The 17,633-nt window shown below is 43.0% G+C and overlaps 1 protein-coding gene across 1 annotated transcript; it reads right to left on the reverse strand.

The window, feature by feature from the left end:
• Positions 1-7,450: 7,450 nt before the first annotated feature.
• Positions 7,451-13,679, reverse strand: ZNF544 (zinc finger protein 544; the record flags this gene model as incomplete). Its single annotated transcript, XM_049108257.1, is given in 7 exon segments — positions 7,451-8,401; positions 8,404-8,787; positions 8,789-9,297; positions 9,300-9,323; positions 13,108-13,190; positions 13,424-13,426; positions 13,531-13,679. Coding segments are annotated over 7 exon segments (2,103 nt in total), but the record flags the coding sequence as incomplete, so codon positions are not given.
• Between the last annotated feature and the right edge of the window lie 3,954 nt (positions 13,680-17,633).

Genomic DNA, 17,633 nt, shown 5'->3' on the forward strand with positions numbered 1-17,633 from the left:
GGTGAATCACTTATCTACTTAAACAGCCATTTTTTTCCCTGAGAGAAATATTTTAAACTTTCCCAAATGACTGTAGATTTACCCATTTTCCTGGTATTTCTACCATTTTTTTCAGTTGGACTATTTTAAAGGTTCATGGTCATTTAAAAATCTTTGTAGATTTTAACTTTTACTAACGTAAAATATCCTCCTGCAGAACAGAGGAGGTTATCAAATTAAGTAGTCTGAAATCCTATAAAGCTTTTCATGTCCCAGTTTTTTTCCAGAAACTGTACCCCTGGGCACTTCATCAGTGTATCTCTTGATCTTTAGAGTTTTAAAATAATAATAAAATAATGGGCTTTAGAGTTTTAAAATAATCCTTGCAAAGCCAGTGGGCATAGAACAGTACCTGGCCTTTTAATTTTCAATTCCCTAGGTTAGGTCTATGTATCTACTGCTAGATCATGTTTGAATCCTTACTTTTAACCATTTTTAATTGTCTTAGCTTTACTTTTGCCAGTTAATTTCAGAGTATTTGCTTACCTTGCTGAGCATATTATCACTCTATGTTAGTTCATCCAGTGTTTATTGGGTGTTCTCTCTGCTCTGGACTTTTTTGAGCCCTCTAGAGCCCTCTGGGCCCTCTGCCTGGCAGCAAGGAACAACTCCCTTGTCCTTAAATTTCATGGGAGAAAGATGCTGGGTTTCTTTGAGCATCTTCTTAAAGAACTTAGCACAGCTGTGGCCAAACACCAGGAAAACTTCTAGGGAAGACAATCCATTGGAGCAGAGCATTTCCAAGGTCAGGATACAGAGTGGCTGGAATCTCTGTACCTCCAAGGGAAAGGGTCCTGCTGTGAACCAGCTAGATGGAGAATCTTCAAATTTAGACTGATGAACAAGCTGTTTTCTACCTAGGATGGTTAGATGTGTCGTCCCAATGTGCAGTGGGCAAAGGGTGATCCCTTCCTACTCTCTGAGTGCAGCAATGTGGGAAGGGCTTCTACATGTGCAGGAGACACAAAAGCCACAATCAAGCTATTACATTTTCTCCAACTAGAAGTCTTCTTTCAACATGTTCCATGCCCTATCACATGTCTGAGAACACAGTTGGGCATGGCTCTATGCTTTAAGGGATCCTTCATTTTCCCCTCCAGAGATCCTAGTTCCAGCCTAGACTTGATGATTGACTCACTCTGTGTTCCTGAAACCCCCCCTCACAGGATGATGGCTTGATCTCTATCCCCTGAGAGAGCAAGATTAACATTTCATGTGTCAACATCTTCTCTGGAAGTCAGGAGATTGGTACCAGCTTGTGCAGTGGAAATGGGACCTGGAGAACATCCTTCATCTAAGAGAAGGGGACTGAGGAACAGAGAGGTGGGCATAAGTGCCCCCCCAGGCCACATAGCACATTCATTAAGGAAAATTCACTGAATATGACTAGTGAATTTTTTTAAAGATTTTATTTATTTATTCATGACAGAGAGAGAGAGAGAGAGGCAGAGACACAGGCAGAGGGAGAAGCAGGCTCCATGCAGGGAGCCTGACGTGGGACTCGATCGTGGGACTCCAGGATCACGCCCTAGGCCGAAGGCGGCACTAAACCGCTGGGCCACTGGGGCTGCCCTGACTAGTGAATTTTTAATCTTTTCCAATTCCTCCCCAGATCTGCTCCTCTCTTTTTCCTCCATCATCCCTCCAGTGCTCAACTAAAAATAAAATAAAATATAAAATAAAATAAATAAAATAATTCTTCATTGAACAAAGAATGGCCATTATATACCAGGAACCGTTTATCAGAGAAGAAAACAAAAACCCTACCCTCATGAGCTGGCATTTTTTGTGCATGTGAGAGGTGGGGTAGTTGGATTAGAATTATTTTTTTAAACTACCTATTTTTATATAAGATGGTATCAGTCAGGATGGACTAGGTTCTGTTGAAGTAATAAACAAGCCCTGAGTTTCAGTGACTCAGGTCTATTTACAGTTGATTTAATATTTGCACTCTCTGTCCACTGGGGTTGGCAGTTGAGTGGGTGGGGAAGGGGATGTTGTCCAGCTCACCATAACCATAATGGATGTTGCTGGTTACCAGAGCCTCCTTGTCTTGACTCCGTATTCACCCCCTTCAGCAACACTCACTTGTACATTGTGGCTGAGTTGCTCTCTGTGAGATCTGCAAGCACCCTCTCAGTCCTGTGGGGGAGCAGGTGAGAAATGCAAGTGCTGAAATGATGATGATCTCCATGGCAGTTTAAGTTCCCTGTGATTTCCACACTGAGAACTTGAAGAAGACCAGAAAGGAGCCCAGTGAGCTGGGGCACTGAGAAGGACATAGCTCTGATACTTATGTGGAAGGAAAGCAGGATTACTGGGTCAGAAGGACAGATAATGAAAACAGAATATACAACCTGAAAGTGGAACAAGAACCTAAATACCCCAAAACTCTGCCATCAGTTACATTTCTTACAATAATGAATATGAATAGTATAAATAATACTTGGGTAACATTACATACACAGAGCACATTGTTTGATAGCCAATTGACAAAATTCACACAGTCTTAGTATCATATCCTCAAGAGCTAAGGTGATGTTGCTGAAAGAAAACTAGAAGCTTCCACAGCCCCCAGAAGGATAAACGTACAGTTAGTGGATCTGAGAGTCATCTTAGGTCAACACCATTCTGCTCATGCTGTCTTCATGTAATACCATGATGCAACATGCTTGCAGAGTAAACAAAAGTTCCAGCTAGTAACCTCAACCAGAATATTACTAAGAATGTTTAACACACCAAGGCACCTAGCTGGCTCAGTTGGTGGAACATGTGACTCTAGATCTCAAGGTTGTGAGTTCGAGCCCATTGGGTGTAGAGAATACTTTAAAATCTTTAAAAGAGAAAACAAAACAAGCCCCAAAACGTTAAGAAAAAAAAAAAGAAAGTCTACTTGAACTATGAAAATATCTAGGAACCACCTCAACCTGACCAAAGTGGACTCTCTGAAGACGGGCCTAGGAAACTCCAATCCAAAAAGCTCCTCTCAGGTGGGTCTTATGCATGTTTCAATCGGGAACCACTGGCCTCTGGATATGGGAACCATTCAGGTGGGGGTTTCACATTCCTATTTCAAATAAGCCCATTTCTTGGGTCCTAGAAGCCTCAGGTTTCTCACTTATGAGGGGGTAGAACACCTATCAGAGCAGGGTCTGATGCACTGGTTGCTTACACAGCAGCAGCTGCATCCTTCCATTCCCTGTCCAGTCATCTCCTTCTTCCAATTCCCACAGGGGTTAGTCTCCAGGTGCACATAACCACTAAGCCCCTTCGTGGAGTCCCCACTATGGAAAGAGGGACTTGAGGACACTGGCATCACACACATCTTCCGTCCTGGAGTCTCTAGTAGTGCCTTCATTGCTAATTTCATGACTTGCTGTATGCAGACACCTCTCAAGTGTTTGGTCAGGAATTGTCAAACAACATGCACTTCGCTGGATCTGTCGGGCAGATTTTTCTCTCAGGTTCTGGCATCTTTTGAGAGCTATACAATAACATTGGTCTAGGCAGCAGGATCAACCATCCAAAGCAAAGTCCCCATCTGTTCTGTGCAGGCTGTCCCAGCCCAGACATTTTCCATCTCGACCTCAGGGTTTCATATGAATCATGAGAGCTATATTACTTAAAGGGTTTTATAATGGATACCAGGTAACTGCCAGAGTGACCTTGAGGGAAGTACATTCAGTAATTGTTTATGCAAATTCGCACGACTATCCTGCCCCATCTTGTCCCAGGATACCGGTACCTCTCTAAGTCCCCACTCTTGGGAGCCTTCTGACTTCCTGGTATTAGGTTTCTGGAAAATCACATCTTAAAGACTAAACCACCCTCCTTTAATACCAGGGACTTCTAAGAAGCCAAGGAGCCTTCCTGCCCCCGGATAAAGTCTAATTGGCCAAATAGAAAAGTCTGACATATTTTTAAAAAAACTCTTGCTGTTTATTTTTATTCATTCATTTTATTTTATTTTTTTAAAGATTTTATTTATTCATTCATGAAAGACACAGAGGCACAGGCAGAGGGAGAAGCTGGCACCATGCAGGGAGCCAAATGCGGGACTCGATCCCAGATTCCAGGATCATGACCTGAGCTGAAGGCAGATGCTCAAACCAATGAGCCACCCAGGCATCCCATATTCATTTATTTTAAACAGATTTTTATTTATTTATTTGAGAGAGCACAAGAGAGCACAAGAGGGGGGAATGGTGGAAGAAGAGGGGAAAGCAGGCTCCTGCTTGCAGGGCTCGATCCCAGCACCCTGGGATCATGACCTCAGTTGAAGGCAGAAGCTCAACCAACTGAGCCACCCAGGAACCCCTGCTCTTGCTTTTTTTTTTCTCTTGCTTTTTATTTTTATTTTATTTTTTTTATAAAGATTTTATTTATTTATGAGACACACACACACACACACACACACACACACACACGAGGCAGAGACACAGGCAGAGAGAAGCAGGCTCCACTCAGGGAGCCCCATGTGGGACTTGATCCCAGGACCCCAGGATTACGCCCTGGGCCAAAGGCAGGGACTAAACCACTGAGCCACCCAGGCATCCCAACCGCTGAGCCACCCAGGCATCCCTGCTCTTGCTTTTTAAATTGTCAATCTACTATTACAGCAACCCTGAATCAAAAGAAAGAAAATTGTATATAATCCCACAAATCAATTGCAGATATCCCCATGTACTGTTGTCTTGCTCATCTATAGGTACATGTTGGAAAGAATTTGTTACCCAAATAAGTAGTGTACCACCAAGGAAAGAGTTACTATGGAAGGTATAAAATGAAAACCAGTCGTCTCCTGCCCCACCCTATCTAATAGTCACACATCCCACCAACGACTTTTAACTGTTCCTATTCCAGTTCTTTCTGAGGCCATCTCTGTAATTCTAATCTTTTATGGCCTGTAAATTTACTGACTTCCTGCTCTTAAAAGGAATGTAGATTTGATTCACAATGTTGCTCCTCTATTTGCTTCCAATTTCTGTCATATTACCATTTTGTGCTCTAATTTTGGTATCCTAAACAATCTATCATATTATATTTAAGAGGCTACTTCCTAAGTTGAGGATATAGGGATACTCCTTCTCCCCACTATGTCTCTTTCCCCTTCTACTTTACAACAGCTACAGACTATACCATTACTGTTAGTAACAATGCTGGGAACAATGATGCTCTACTCTTGCCATTATGAAATCCTCATGTCACATGGCTTTCTTCCTTAAAAAAAGCAAAAAACAAAAACAAAACTCAATACCTCCTGTTTATATCATATCTATGCAAACACTGTTTGGTGAAGGGCAAATCAAAACAATCTGATTATATAGCCCCCTCTTTTATTCCAATTTCATGAGTTCTCTGCCTCTTGTAAGAAGAAGTATTAGCATCAGGGTCATATTCATGGATCTTGGGGTGCCTGGGTGACTCACTTGGTTAAGTGTCTGACTCTTGATTTTGTTCAGGTTCTGAACAGGTCCTGAGGATTATAAGATTAAGCCTGACATCAGGCTCTGCTTGAGATTCTGTTCCTTTCCCTCTGCCCCTCCCCCTCTCACTCTCTCAAAAAATCTATCAATCTTAAAAAAAGAGAGAATCTTGGATTTCTTTTTCATTTGCAGTTATTTTTTGACTCACTGTTAGTTAGAATAAAACTTTTAAATATTTGGTTCCCTGAATATCTTTTCTTTTGAGGCTGATTTCTTTTTGGCCTTACATATTTTTTCTTTCATGTTGAAGCCTTTCTTCATCTTTCATGCCTTGGCTCCCATCCATATTGAAGAGGCTATCAAAGAAGAGGGGAAGTTCAAGTAGGTGGGTGAGATTGGTTTGTTTTTTTAAGATTTTATTTATTTATTCTTGAGAGACACAGAGAGAAGCAGACACACAGGCAGAGGGAGGAGCATGCTCCCCACAGGGAGCCCAATGTGGGACTTGATCCCCAGACCGGGATCACACCATGAGCCAAAGGCAGGTGCTCAACCGCTGAGCCACCCAGGCATCCCAAGGGTGAGACTGGTTTAACGCCATGTTTTGCTAGAGGGTGAAAAGTACAAGAACCAGCTGTTAGGATGAAGGTCCTTGTAATGCCCAAATAAAGCAGCCTTTGTTCTGGAATATAATGAACCAAATTCTCTGGCTCCCCAGATTATTTTTAGTACATAACTTCCTCCCTACTTTATTTTTTGTTTACCCACAGCCAGATACTCACTGTAAGACAAGGGAAAAAAGGGGGGAGAAGGGAGAGCAAATGTGGAGTTTCATAGCTAGATCTTCAATTAGCCCCATTTTCTCATCCACATTTTGGTATACAGTTCTGCCAGGGGGCTGTGACCTCTTCTGCTGCAGCCCTCTCTTCACGTGAAACTGGCTTCAGCCTTTCCACTCTGCGTCTCCAGATGGTGCTTTCACATCTCCTTTTACCTTGACCAAATTGGCAGTTATGGCTTCTCCCACTTTCATCACACATCAGCCTTTTTTTCAACATGCTGCTGAGTTGACCTTCTTAATCAACCATCTGTGTATATGTTTTTTTATGTGGTTGTAAGATTTTGTGTATATACTACTTTGGGTCCTCTTTTCACTTCACCTGATAAATATTTTCCATATTGCCATACACCCAGCTCTGATTATAGTTAACCTGAGCAACAAAGTTAAATTAGAGCACAATGGAGTCCTTGACATATTCAGAGTCTATTTTTAATTCCAACAGAAACCATTTCAGAACACTTCCCATCTTCAGTCCTCCTCCAATTTGTATTAACTGCTTACATTGACTGGCTTCGTAATTCATCACTCAACACTAACTTTGCCATGCAAATATTTCTTCTTAGATTGAATGTTTGGGGTGTTGTATCAAGAACATCTTCCAGTCCAATAAAGTAAAATTAAAAAGAGAAAATCTTCCAGCCCATTATTTCTAGGAATGTGTTATAGAGACAATGTCTGATTAAATTTGGATGGTTGTTTACACTAAAAGGATTATTTGATGGATATAGCTACATATTCAATTTCTTAACTCCTGCTAAAAGCTCTGATAAAGTTTTAAATTGTGGTATGTTCACAGTTTCTCATTTAAATGCAGCAGTAAACACATTTTAATGTACATACAAATTATTTGTGCTGCATCTGGGAACTGTAGGCTCCTGAGTTTTATTGCCAGAGATTCTGATTTAGGAGATCAAGTTAAGCTTGGTAATGTGCAGTTTCAATGAACACTCCAAGCATACCTGATGTGGTCATTAGACCACACTCTGAGAGTCATACTTTTGTCACCTGATGTCTATAATAAAGTTTGGCAGCGAGCTTCTCCATCTTGATTATTCAGCTTCGCTACCTTGAGTTTTTTCATGTTGAATAAGGAATGTATAATAACTGAAAACCTTCATTCATTACATTCATAGGGTTTTTTTTTTTCTCCAGTATGAATTCTCTGGTGCCTAGTAAATTGACATCGCTGACTAAAGGCCTTTTCACAATGATTACATTCATAGGGTTTCTTGCCAGTGTGTATTCTCTCATGTTTTGTAAGGGTTGGCTGATCATTAAAGGCTTTCCCACAGTCAATACATTCATAGGGCTTAACTCCAGTATGTGTTCTCTGATGTTCAATAAGGTGTGACCTCTGACTGAAGGCTTTAATGCACATGTTACACTGATAGAGCTTGTCTTCAATGTGTGTTCTTTGATGCACAATGAGGGGAGACCTCTGGTTGAAAGCTTTTCCACAATGACTGCATTCATAAGGTTTCTCTCCAGTATAGGTTCGCTGATGCACAACAAGCTGTGACTGCTGCCAAAAGGATTTCCCATAGTCATTACATTCATATGGTTTCTCTCCAGAATGAATTCTCTGATGTGACAGAAGGTGAGAGCTTCCAGTAAAGGCTTTCCCACACGGATTACATTCAAAAGGTTTTTCTCCAGTATGAGTTCTCTGATGCTCAATAAGGTTAGAGCCTCTAGTGAAAGCTTTATCACATTGATTGCATTTATATGGCTTCTCTCCAGTGTGAATTCACAGATGCCTAATAAGTTGAGTGCTTCGAATGAAGGATTTTCCACACTGGTTACACGCAGAGGGTTTCTCTGCAGTGTGAGTCCTTTTATGTGCAACAAAGCCAGAGATCTGCCTGAAGGACTTTGCACAATGAGCACACTCATAAGGTTTCTCTCCAGTATGAATTCTTTGATGTACAATAAGGTTAGAATTCCACCTGAAAGATCTTCCACATTTGTGACATTTATATGGTTTTTCTCCAGTGTGAGTCTGTTGGTGTCTAATAAATTTGGAACTCTGGGTGAAGGATTTCCCACAATGGTTACATTCACAGGGCTTCTCTCCAGTGTGGGTTCTGTGATGTATGTGACATGGTCATAGCTCTGGCTGAAAGACTTCCCACACTGAGTGCATTCATAGGGTTTTTCTCCAGTGTGTGTTCTCTGGTGTACAACAAGCTTAGAGCAACAGCTGAAAGATTTTTCACACTGACTGTATGCATGTGATTTCTTTTTAGTCTGAATGATGTCACAGTCAGTAAAAGATGAGGCTGCATGAAAGGCATTATGTTCCTCCTTGTATCTAAATGGTGCTTCTTTAGGATCACTTATTTCAGTATGTATAACACATTCATCACACTCATGCTGACTTTCTCTAAAATGAATTGGTATGGGTTGATTCATGCTATGAGACATACTATGATTAATGACATTTCCATAGCCTGTACACTTTGCACTATTCTCTGCTGAAAAAAATTCTATTATGAAATCGAAGGGAGATACCATAGTTGAAAGAGTCAGTACTGACAGTATATTCATAAGACTTTTTATTTCTCATTTCAACATTTCCAAATTCATTCAGGTAAATGCTCTGACAGAAGGCTCTAACAATTTGGTGATTTTCACAGGGGTTCCAATCAGCCCAGCCTTTCTCATGATTAATGAAAACTGAATTCCATTTCAACCTTCTAACCTGTGAGTCAAGCATATGGAAATGTGTTCTTGTGGGTAATGTTGGAGATAGAAGGCTTAAACTCAGGTAACTTCCTCCAGGGTCATGCTCACAATGTTCCCCTTGAGCAAACAGTGTATCTGAGGTAAGTACCATTTGACTCAAAGAGTCCTCCTGGTGCTCCCTTAGCTGATCCCTCCAATCCTGCCTTTCTCCTAATGATACCAACCAGGGGCCTTCCTCCCATATGCAGTGTTTCATTTTTATGTGGTGGAATGGTTCTTTCACAGCAAAATCCTCTTTGGAAGCTGACTCTTTTCAAATGTATTCTTCCAGTCTGAAAGAAACCCCAAATACCTGAATTACTCAAGATGCATTTGAAGAGGAGGATGGGATAAAGGAGACCACCAAGTATGGAAGATGCTTTTGAGTTTGTTTCTAACCCATGGATTGTAATTTTATGCAGGATGTAAAAAAGGGGATGGATCAGAAAATGGGATATCAGTGATAAAGTATAAAAAACAAGCAAAGATATTGAAGAGGTGACCCAGGAGAACTGATCCCCAAAGAGGGAGGAGAGGAATATAAATAAGCAGGGAATGGTCAAGATTAAAGGAGGAATCCACAAAAGAATTGGGCCTAAAGTAGACAGCCCTCAATAATCACAAAAGATACCTACATTCTAATTGCTGGTACCTGTGAATATGGTACCTTATTTGGAAAAGGGTCTTAGCAGGTGCTTAAATTAAAAACTCGAGATGGGGAGAGTATCTGTGTGGGCCTTAAGTATCACCAGAAGTGTCCTTATAAGGGAGGGATAGAGATTTCATATGCAGAGAGGTGATATGAACATGGAACAAAAATATTTGAGGATGCTGGCCTTAAAGACTGAAGTGATGTGGGCACAAACCAAGGAATGCTGTTGCCACCAGAAGCTGGAAGAGATGAGGAAGATTTCTTCCTGGACTATCCCAAGGAGCATGACTCTATTAATATCTTGATTTCAGCCCAATAGTATTTTTTAAAGATTTTATTTATTTATTTATTTATTTATTTATTTATTTATTTATTCATTCGCGACAGAGAGAAATAGAGACAGAGGCAGAGGGAGAAGTAGGCTCAGCCCGATGTGGGACTAGATCCTGGATCCCAGGGTCATGCCCTGAGTTGAAGGCAATGCTCAACCACTGAGCCACCCAGGCATCCCTCCCCAATGGTGTTGATTTCACTTTTCTGGCCTTCCAAACTGTGGGAGAATCAATTTGTGTTGTTTTAAGCCACCCAACTGGTAATCTATTACAGCAGTCACAAAAAATTAATATGGAAACCTAACTGGTACCGCAACCTAGATTATTGACCTAGAATGTCAGTCTATCTATTTTCTGGTTCTGCATCTTGAAACAGGATCCCAAACACCAACACTGACTTAATATTCTTAACATACCATTTCTACTATTTCTTCAGGCTACCCACAGAAAAAATTCTCTTTAACAACTCTGTAATCAATGCCACAAACTCCCCAGAAAAGCACTGTAGTCCTTGAAGTAGTGGGCTTAACTAACTAGCAACTACTGAAGCTTGGTTTCCTTGGTGGTAAGCCAGGAATAAAAATCCTTAGCTTACACGATTTACTCTAATGCACAAATGAACTGATATCTGAGTCCCACATGGTGCTTGGCCTGTGGTGCACTGCTGGCATGTGGTGCCATTGATATCACCACCCCTGTTATTGTCCTAATAGGGACTTCTCCCTCTGTTGAAATATTGGGCCTCTAGTGAGTGGAATAGGCTCCCAGCTCAGGACCTTGCCTAGGTCCTCCAAGATTTCCTCTTTATTGTCATTCTTCCCATTTCAGTCATGTAGCCACCCATGTCTAGTACTATCAAGGATTCTGATCAAGTCTCATGCTTCACCTCCATGTCTGCTAAGAAGAGAAGGATCCTCCAATTGGCAAAATATTAACTACACTCTGTGGCCCTCTTTTGACTTCCAGGAGAACCTTTCCCTATTGGACAAAGTCTTTATCTAAGCCCTACACCCTCTATGACCAACACTGTTCTCCTTCCCAAGATTCTGCTATGTTCCTTTTTGGTGTTGCCGTGGAATCCCTGATGATGAGAACTTTTTCAAATAAAACAATGGTCCAATGAAAGGGAGTGAAAGGGTATTTAGAGATGGGAAGAAGGAAAGAAGTGTTTGGGTGCCTATGATGTGTTCAAGTTATGCCTGGTCATTGGAAACTGGGCAAAGGAGGTTAAACATTTTACAGCAGTGTCTTCATCACAATTGCAAAATGAGAAGGCAGCCTGGGTGGTTCAGTGGTTTAGCGACACCTTCAGCCCAAGGCATGATCCTGGAGACCTGGGGATCGAGTCCCACATTGGGCTCCCTGCATGGAGCCTGCTTCTCCCTCTGCCTGTGTCTCTGCCTCTCTTTCTCTTTCTCTCTCTCTCTGTCTATCATGAATAAATAAAATCTTTTTTAAAAAGTTGCAAAATGAGGAAAATGGACTGTGTGAGTCAGCTAGAAAGTAAATCTATGATAGATGAGAAGAAAGTCATTGCCCATAAACTGAATTCAGAATGGCATCATTTGAAGGACCAAAGCTAAGTAAAAGTTAGGTGACACTTCAGAGGAAAAAACAACAGAGGCTGTAGGTGAGAGTTACAGGGTAAGAAAGAGAAGGAACACACTAGGAGAATGTTCAAAGGTAGTGTGAAGGACACACATTATGCTTCTTGCCAACCGGAAGTAGCCGGTTGAGAAAGGCCATATATTGTATGATTCCAATTACAGGATACTGTGGGAAAGATATAACTAGAAAGAGGAAAATAACCAGTGGTTTCCAAGAATTATGGTGGAGGGAGGCAAGAACAGCTGGAGCACAGAGGATATTTAGGGCAGAGGAACTACTTTGTGTGATACTATAATGATGGAGATACGGTATTATACTCTTACCCAAACCCACAGAATGTACACCACCAAGAGTGAGCCTAATGAAAACTATTGGTCTCTACTGGTAATAATGTGTGAATACAGCTTCATCCATTGTCACAAATGTACCACAGAATACAAGAAATTAACAACAAGAAACTGTGTGTGTGGGAAGTGTGATATATGGGAACTCGGTCCTTTCTGCTCAACTTTCTGTAAACATAAAACTGCTCTAATAAATAAAATTTGTTAATTAAAACAAAATAATAACAAAAAAATCAGAAGCAGCCCAATTACTTGGGGTGATGAACATGTTCTAAAATTGCTTACAGTGATAGATACACATGCTGTGAATATACTAAAATTCTTTGCATACTTTATTCTTTTTTAAATATTTTATTCATTTATTCATGAGAGACACAGAGAGAGAAGCAGAGACATAGGCAGAGGGAGAAGTAAGCTCCTTGTGGGGAGCCCGATGCACAATTTGACCCAGATCCTGGGATCATGCCCTGAGCAGAAGGCAGACACCCAACACCAGGAGCCCCCCTTTGCATACTTTAAATGAATGAATTGTATGGCACATTAATTGTATCTTGATCAGCTATTGAAGGAAAAAAAAGAGTTCCAATCAGGTTGACACACTGGGACATATAAGGAAGTGGGCCTATGGAATAAGAAGAGGTGGGAAAAAAAAGTTCAGGAATTGACTTAGTAGGAATCCTTCTGGAAGGAATAGGTTGTTGTCATTTCCTAGGATGTACCAGTTCTCACCACACCTCTGGATCATCTAGAAGTTGTGGGAATGTTCAACATGGAGGAGGAATGGACACCCAATTGCAGGGGAAAGACTAGGTGTGAGAAATCTGAGGAGCTGCATGAGGGAATCAAGAAAAAGAGAGGGCATAAGGACCTGGGAATAGATGAAGCAGTTGAGGGGTGAAGACAAAAGGGAAGATAGGAACAGAAGTGAACTCACACATGAGACAGCAGTGAAATGTGTTTCTCATGGATTGGGGGAAGAGAGACAGGAGGATCTGGATGAGAATGTGGCTGCCTTGTTGGATATAAGGAAGCAGCATGGTTCTCCAAGGAGCTCCCTGCTCTTCCTCCCCTCCTTGGACTCAGGGACCTGCAGAGAACAATATCACCATGTTAACTGACCAGGGCTCTGGCCTGCTCTCACCTCGGGGAGGTCCCTGTTCTGACCTCCATGGGTCTTGTCCTTGTTCCAGCCAGATGATCACATCTGGTTTGGAAAGCAGAAGCCTTGGTCAGTGGGGGAAAAACACAAGACTTTGTGCTCTGCTTGGATAGAAAGAGAACCATTTCCTCTGGCCCAGCCCTCGTTCCCTGGGGTCAGATCTGGATGGACTAGGAGAGCCCTGTGCATCCCAAGGAAACTCCCAACAAAACTCTCAGCTCCTTAGAGCCAGAATGGGTGGCAATATCCAGGATCTATATCTATATATATCTATATCCAGTGGCAATATCCAAGGAACCCACTTCTGGAATGCTCTGGTCCAGCCCAAGCACACCCTTAAGAAGAGGCAGAGCTTTGAGTCCCTGAAGCAGAAAATTGCTATGATGGGCAGAGCCTGTCTTACGCAGAGACACAAGGTGGCTACAGGTCTCCAGAGTCATGTTGCCGTACACCATCCTCTGGGCCAGATCCAGCTGTCCTCACTCCTCCTGCGTGAAGGTCACAGCCACATCCTTGAAGTTCACAGGTGGCTGAAACATCACCCATGTTACCATGGGGCTCTGCCTCTCCCATGTGGAGGCTGGGTCAGGGGGATGAGACAGCACAGGGAGGGAGAGGACATGGGCTCAAGATGACATCAATGAACGTTCATGGGGTTCCCACCTTTGGGATCAGACTGCCCCAGGCCCATGGTGTTTACACTTTTGAGTGTCTCATCTATCACAGATCACAACAGTCCTTCTGATTTTTTGTACCAGGAAACAACAGGAACCCCACTGGGAGATCCCCACCCCTGGCTTCTCTAACCAAATCAGATTGGAAGCCAAAGAACATGTTCTAAATCAAGGATCACTAAACTTTGGCTCATAGGACAAATCAGGGCCATGTAAAAAAAAAATCAGGGCCATGTATATTTTTGGAAGGCTACTTCCATGAAATGAAATGTTTCCCCCAAAACTCACATGTTGAGGGCCTAACCCATAAAGTGACTCTATTTGGAGGCAGGGCCTTTATAGAAGTAATTAAGGCTAATGGAGGTCATAAGGGCAGTGCTCACTTATGATGAGATTGATGTCCTTATAATCCAAAGAGGAAACATCAAGGGCCTCACTCCCAACCTCTGTGTGAGGACACAAAGAAGGCACCATCTGCAAGCCAGGAAGAGTCCTCACTAGAAAGCAACACTGCTGGCACCTCAATCTTGGATTTTCAGTTTCCAGAACTGTGAAAAAATAAATGTCTGTTGCTTAATACCACCCAGTGGCATTTTGTTATGGCAACACAAATGGACTAATAGAGGTAAGAATGAATTTTTACATTTTTATTTTTTATTTATTTATTTTTTAATTTTTTATTTATTTATGATAGTCACACACAGAGAGAGAGAGAGGCAAAGACACAGGCAGAGGGAGAAGCAGGCTCCATGCACCGGGAGCCCGACGTGGGATTCGATCCCGGGTCTCCAGGATCGCGCCCCGGGCCAAAGGCAGGCGCCAAACCGCTGCGCCACCCAGGGATCCCGAATTTTTACATTTTTAAAGGACAATGTGAAAAAAGAATGAAACAGAGACTATGTGGTCCAAAGAGCCTAACATAGTTCCCACCTGGCCCTTTACAGAAGGAGCGAGGTCAAGCCTGCTCTCAAAGAAGGCTGACAGGCAAACACCCATGTGTCCTGGCCTTGGGGGGCCAGGCCTGAGTTGGCATCTCAGCTTCATGACTTCCTGAATGGACACCTGAACACATCCCTGAACTGCTCTAGCATGAGTTGCCCTCCCTCACGCAGACAGCCTCCTGCATCAGGGAGTCTCACAGGACATGAGGGGAAGTACCAAGTAAGCACAAAGACATGTGTGGCATTGGAATGCTGAATGAGGTCAGTGACCCACCCCTCACCCCACTATTTGCCGCACCATGAGCCATCTAAGGGCAACTATCACACTTTAAGGGGACACTCTCAGTTGCTTTCCTGAGTAATCTCAGTGAGGGTCAAGGGCCCAGTGTATAGATGAGATATGGAGGCTTAGTTCTCCCCTTCCTCAAGAGCAAGCTCTGCAGCCATCACAAAGAGTCTGAGCCAGAGACCGATCCCAGGGAACCAGGTGCGGTATACTCATGTTGGGTCTCATCCTAGGAGCTCCTGACTCATCCATACAGAGTAGGTGCCTTATCTACAGAGAGCCTTTGGCTTTCACATGAAGGCACAGGGCAGCATTACAGTGCTGTCATGTGCTGGCCTGAGAAGGTGGGTGGTATTCCTGGACCCATTTTATAGCTGGGGAGACTGAGGCAAAGGGAGAAAACTTTTCTAACTTACCTGTGATGGGACCACGTGAGAATGTGTTTCCATTGCCTCTTCATACCTGAAGAACATGCTGTGAAGAGGGCAGAGGTTCTCAAAAGGCAGGGCTGGTGAAGTGAGAACAATTAGGAATTCAACCCCACCTCAGCAAGCCCATGTCACTGAGCCCATCTCCAACCCCAGATAAAGGGGAGGGCTGCAAGTGTCATTTGAGGAATATTACCTTGGGCCTGAGGAGCTAGGAGACAGGGCTCTGACCAAGTACCTAAAAAAGTCTAAGGCTCTGAGGTCAGCTGTGGCAGCCAAGCCAGCTTTCTAGATGTGGAATAGGCCATCCTGCAGTGCTATGAGCCTAGGGATGGACTTGGGCTAACCCAGGCTCAAGAAAAATGCCCAGGGACATGTAGGTGTATCTGATCTGTGAGCCCACAGATACACAGCCATCCCTCAACACCCAAATAAAGGACTGGCCAGTTTTCCTGTCATTTCAAGAGACTAAATTGGGGGAGGTGGAAGCAGTGTGTTAAGACAACTGTACAATTATATTAAGTATCCCAATGAAACATCAGTTGGTTTCCCAAGAAAACTGTACAATTTTTGGATACCAGTGAAACGTGAGCTGGCTTAAAAAAAAAAAGATGCACAATTTTAAAGTATCACAATAAAACATCAGCTGGTTTCCAAAAATGGGGGTGGGAGGGATGGAGACAAGGAGGATAAAAATTCCCAGGAAGACAGCTAAGGGCACTCTGTGAAAGGTGTTGTCCCAGGTGTGTACTCCCCCAAGTCACTCTGGAGGTGCAGGATATGGCCCCACTGTGTATGGGGGGGCACACCCTTTATCTGCTACTTTACTGGTTTTTTTCATTGCTTCCGGTACTCTACTTAATAGCTTGGCTGGAATCATGTGACTGTCCCACTGAGGCAGCCAGGCAAAAATCCTGCCAGATCTTGCCTCTTGCTCACCCACTTGTATCAAAAGCACACACACACACACACACACACACCATCTATCCAGTCACTGGTCATTAGGGATGACCCAACATTCCAGAAATATATACTGCATTTGTATGTTTGTTCCCATGGAGCTACTGCTCATTCTGCCAGATGGCATCTTTTTTTTTTTTTTTCAGATGGCATCTTTGATTAGCATGGTGCCATCCAGGTCACAAAGAACCTTGGACACTCACCCTCTTGAAACTACAAATGACTATCATCTGGGCTACAGGCCCAAGGAAATTCACACCTCTCATTTGTTGCTTCCAGGAACTCTGGAGGCCGAGAAAATTAAGGCCATTCCACCTTAAATTCAGCGTTAGCACAAGTACAGCCATCTCAAGCCCTAGTGAATAAGAGCTGAAATTTACATTATGTCAGTAACAGGAAAAAAACAGCTTACAGCTTAAATCCCTAGAAAGCCCCATATTAGAATGAGAACAGAGCTCAAGCCAGTGGCAGGAAGTCCCATATTAGAATGAGAACAGAGCTCAACTTCCGTGGTAGAAAGTCCCATATCAGAATGAGAACAGAGCTCAATGCTCTTGAAAGCCCCATATCAGAATGTAAACAGAACTTGAGAAATTCCTCCACCCCTTCTGGAGGTCCCCTAGACCAGCCCATAAAAACCCAGCTGGAACCCATCTCGGGGTCCAAGTCCCTGCTCTGCTGTGTGGGATATACTTGGACCCAAGCTCAAGCTTATTAATAAAACCCTCATGTACTTGCATCGGTGTTGGCTCCTTGGTGGTTTCTCAGATACGTAATCTTGGGCACAACAGAAGCAGACACTTGTTGTTCTCCCAGGATTCAATGGTGGCATTTTTCTTGTCTTGCTTTCTCTATAAAACCCATTTCCTTGGATAATCAAGAATCAAGTCACAAATCAGGGAAAGTGTGCTCTCTCCATGCCTCACGTTTTTGGCAGGTCTCACCTTTGCCTTCAGATGTTTAGATCAGTTACTCATCTCCTCTTTAAGATTCTCCAGGTGCTGTGGTTTCTCTTGGGTCCTGAGCTCCCCAAAGAGTGTATTGGAGGCCACTTCTGACCACAGCCAGCAGGAGCACGGTGCCTGGTGCCTACGGATGGGCCAGGACCCAACACTTGCAGCTGCTAGAGCCACAAAAGCCTCAGAAGCAGCTTCCCACTGTGCTCTCTCATTTCCAAGACAATCTGTTTTGAGAACTCTACTCCTTCCACACAGCTGGG

Source organism: Canis lupus, chromosome 1 (genome assembly GCF_003254725.2).
Source record: "Canis lupus dingo isolate Sandy chromosome 1, ASM325472v2, whole genome shotgun sequence".
Classification (NCBI taxonomy): domain Eukaryota; kingdom Metazoa; phylum Chordata; class Mammalia; order Carnivora; family Canidae; genus Canis; species Canis lupus.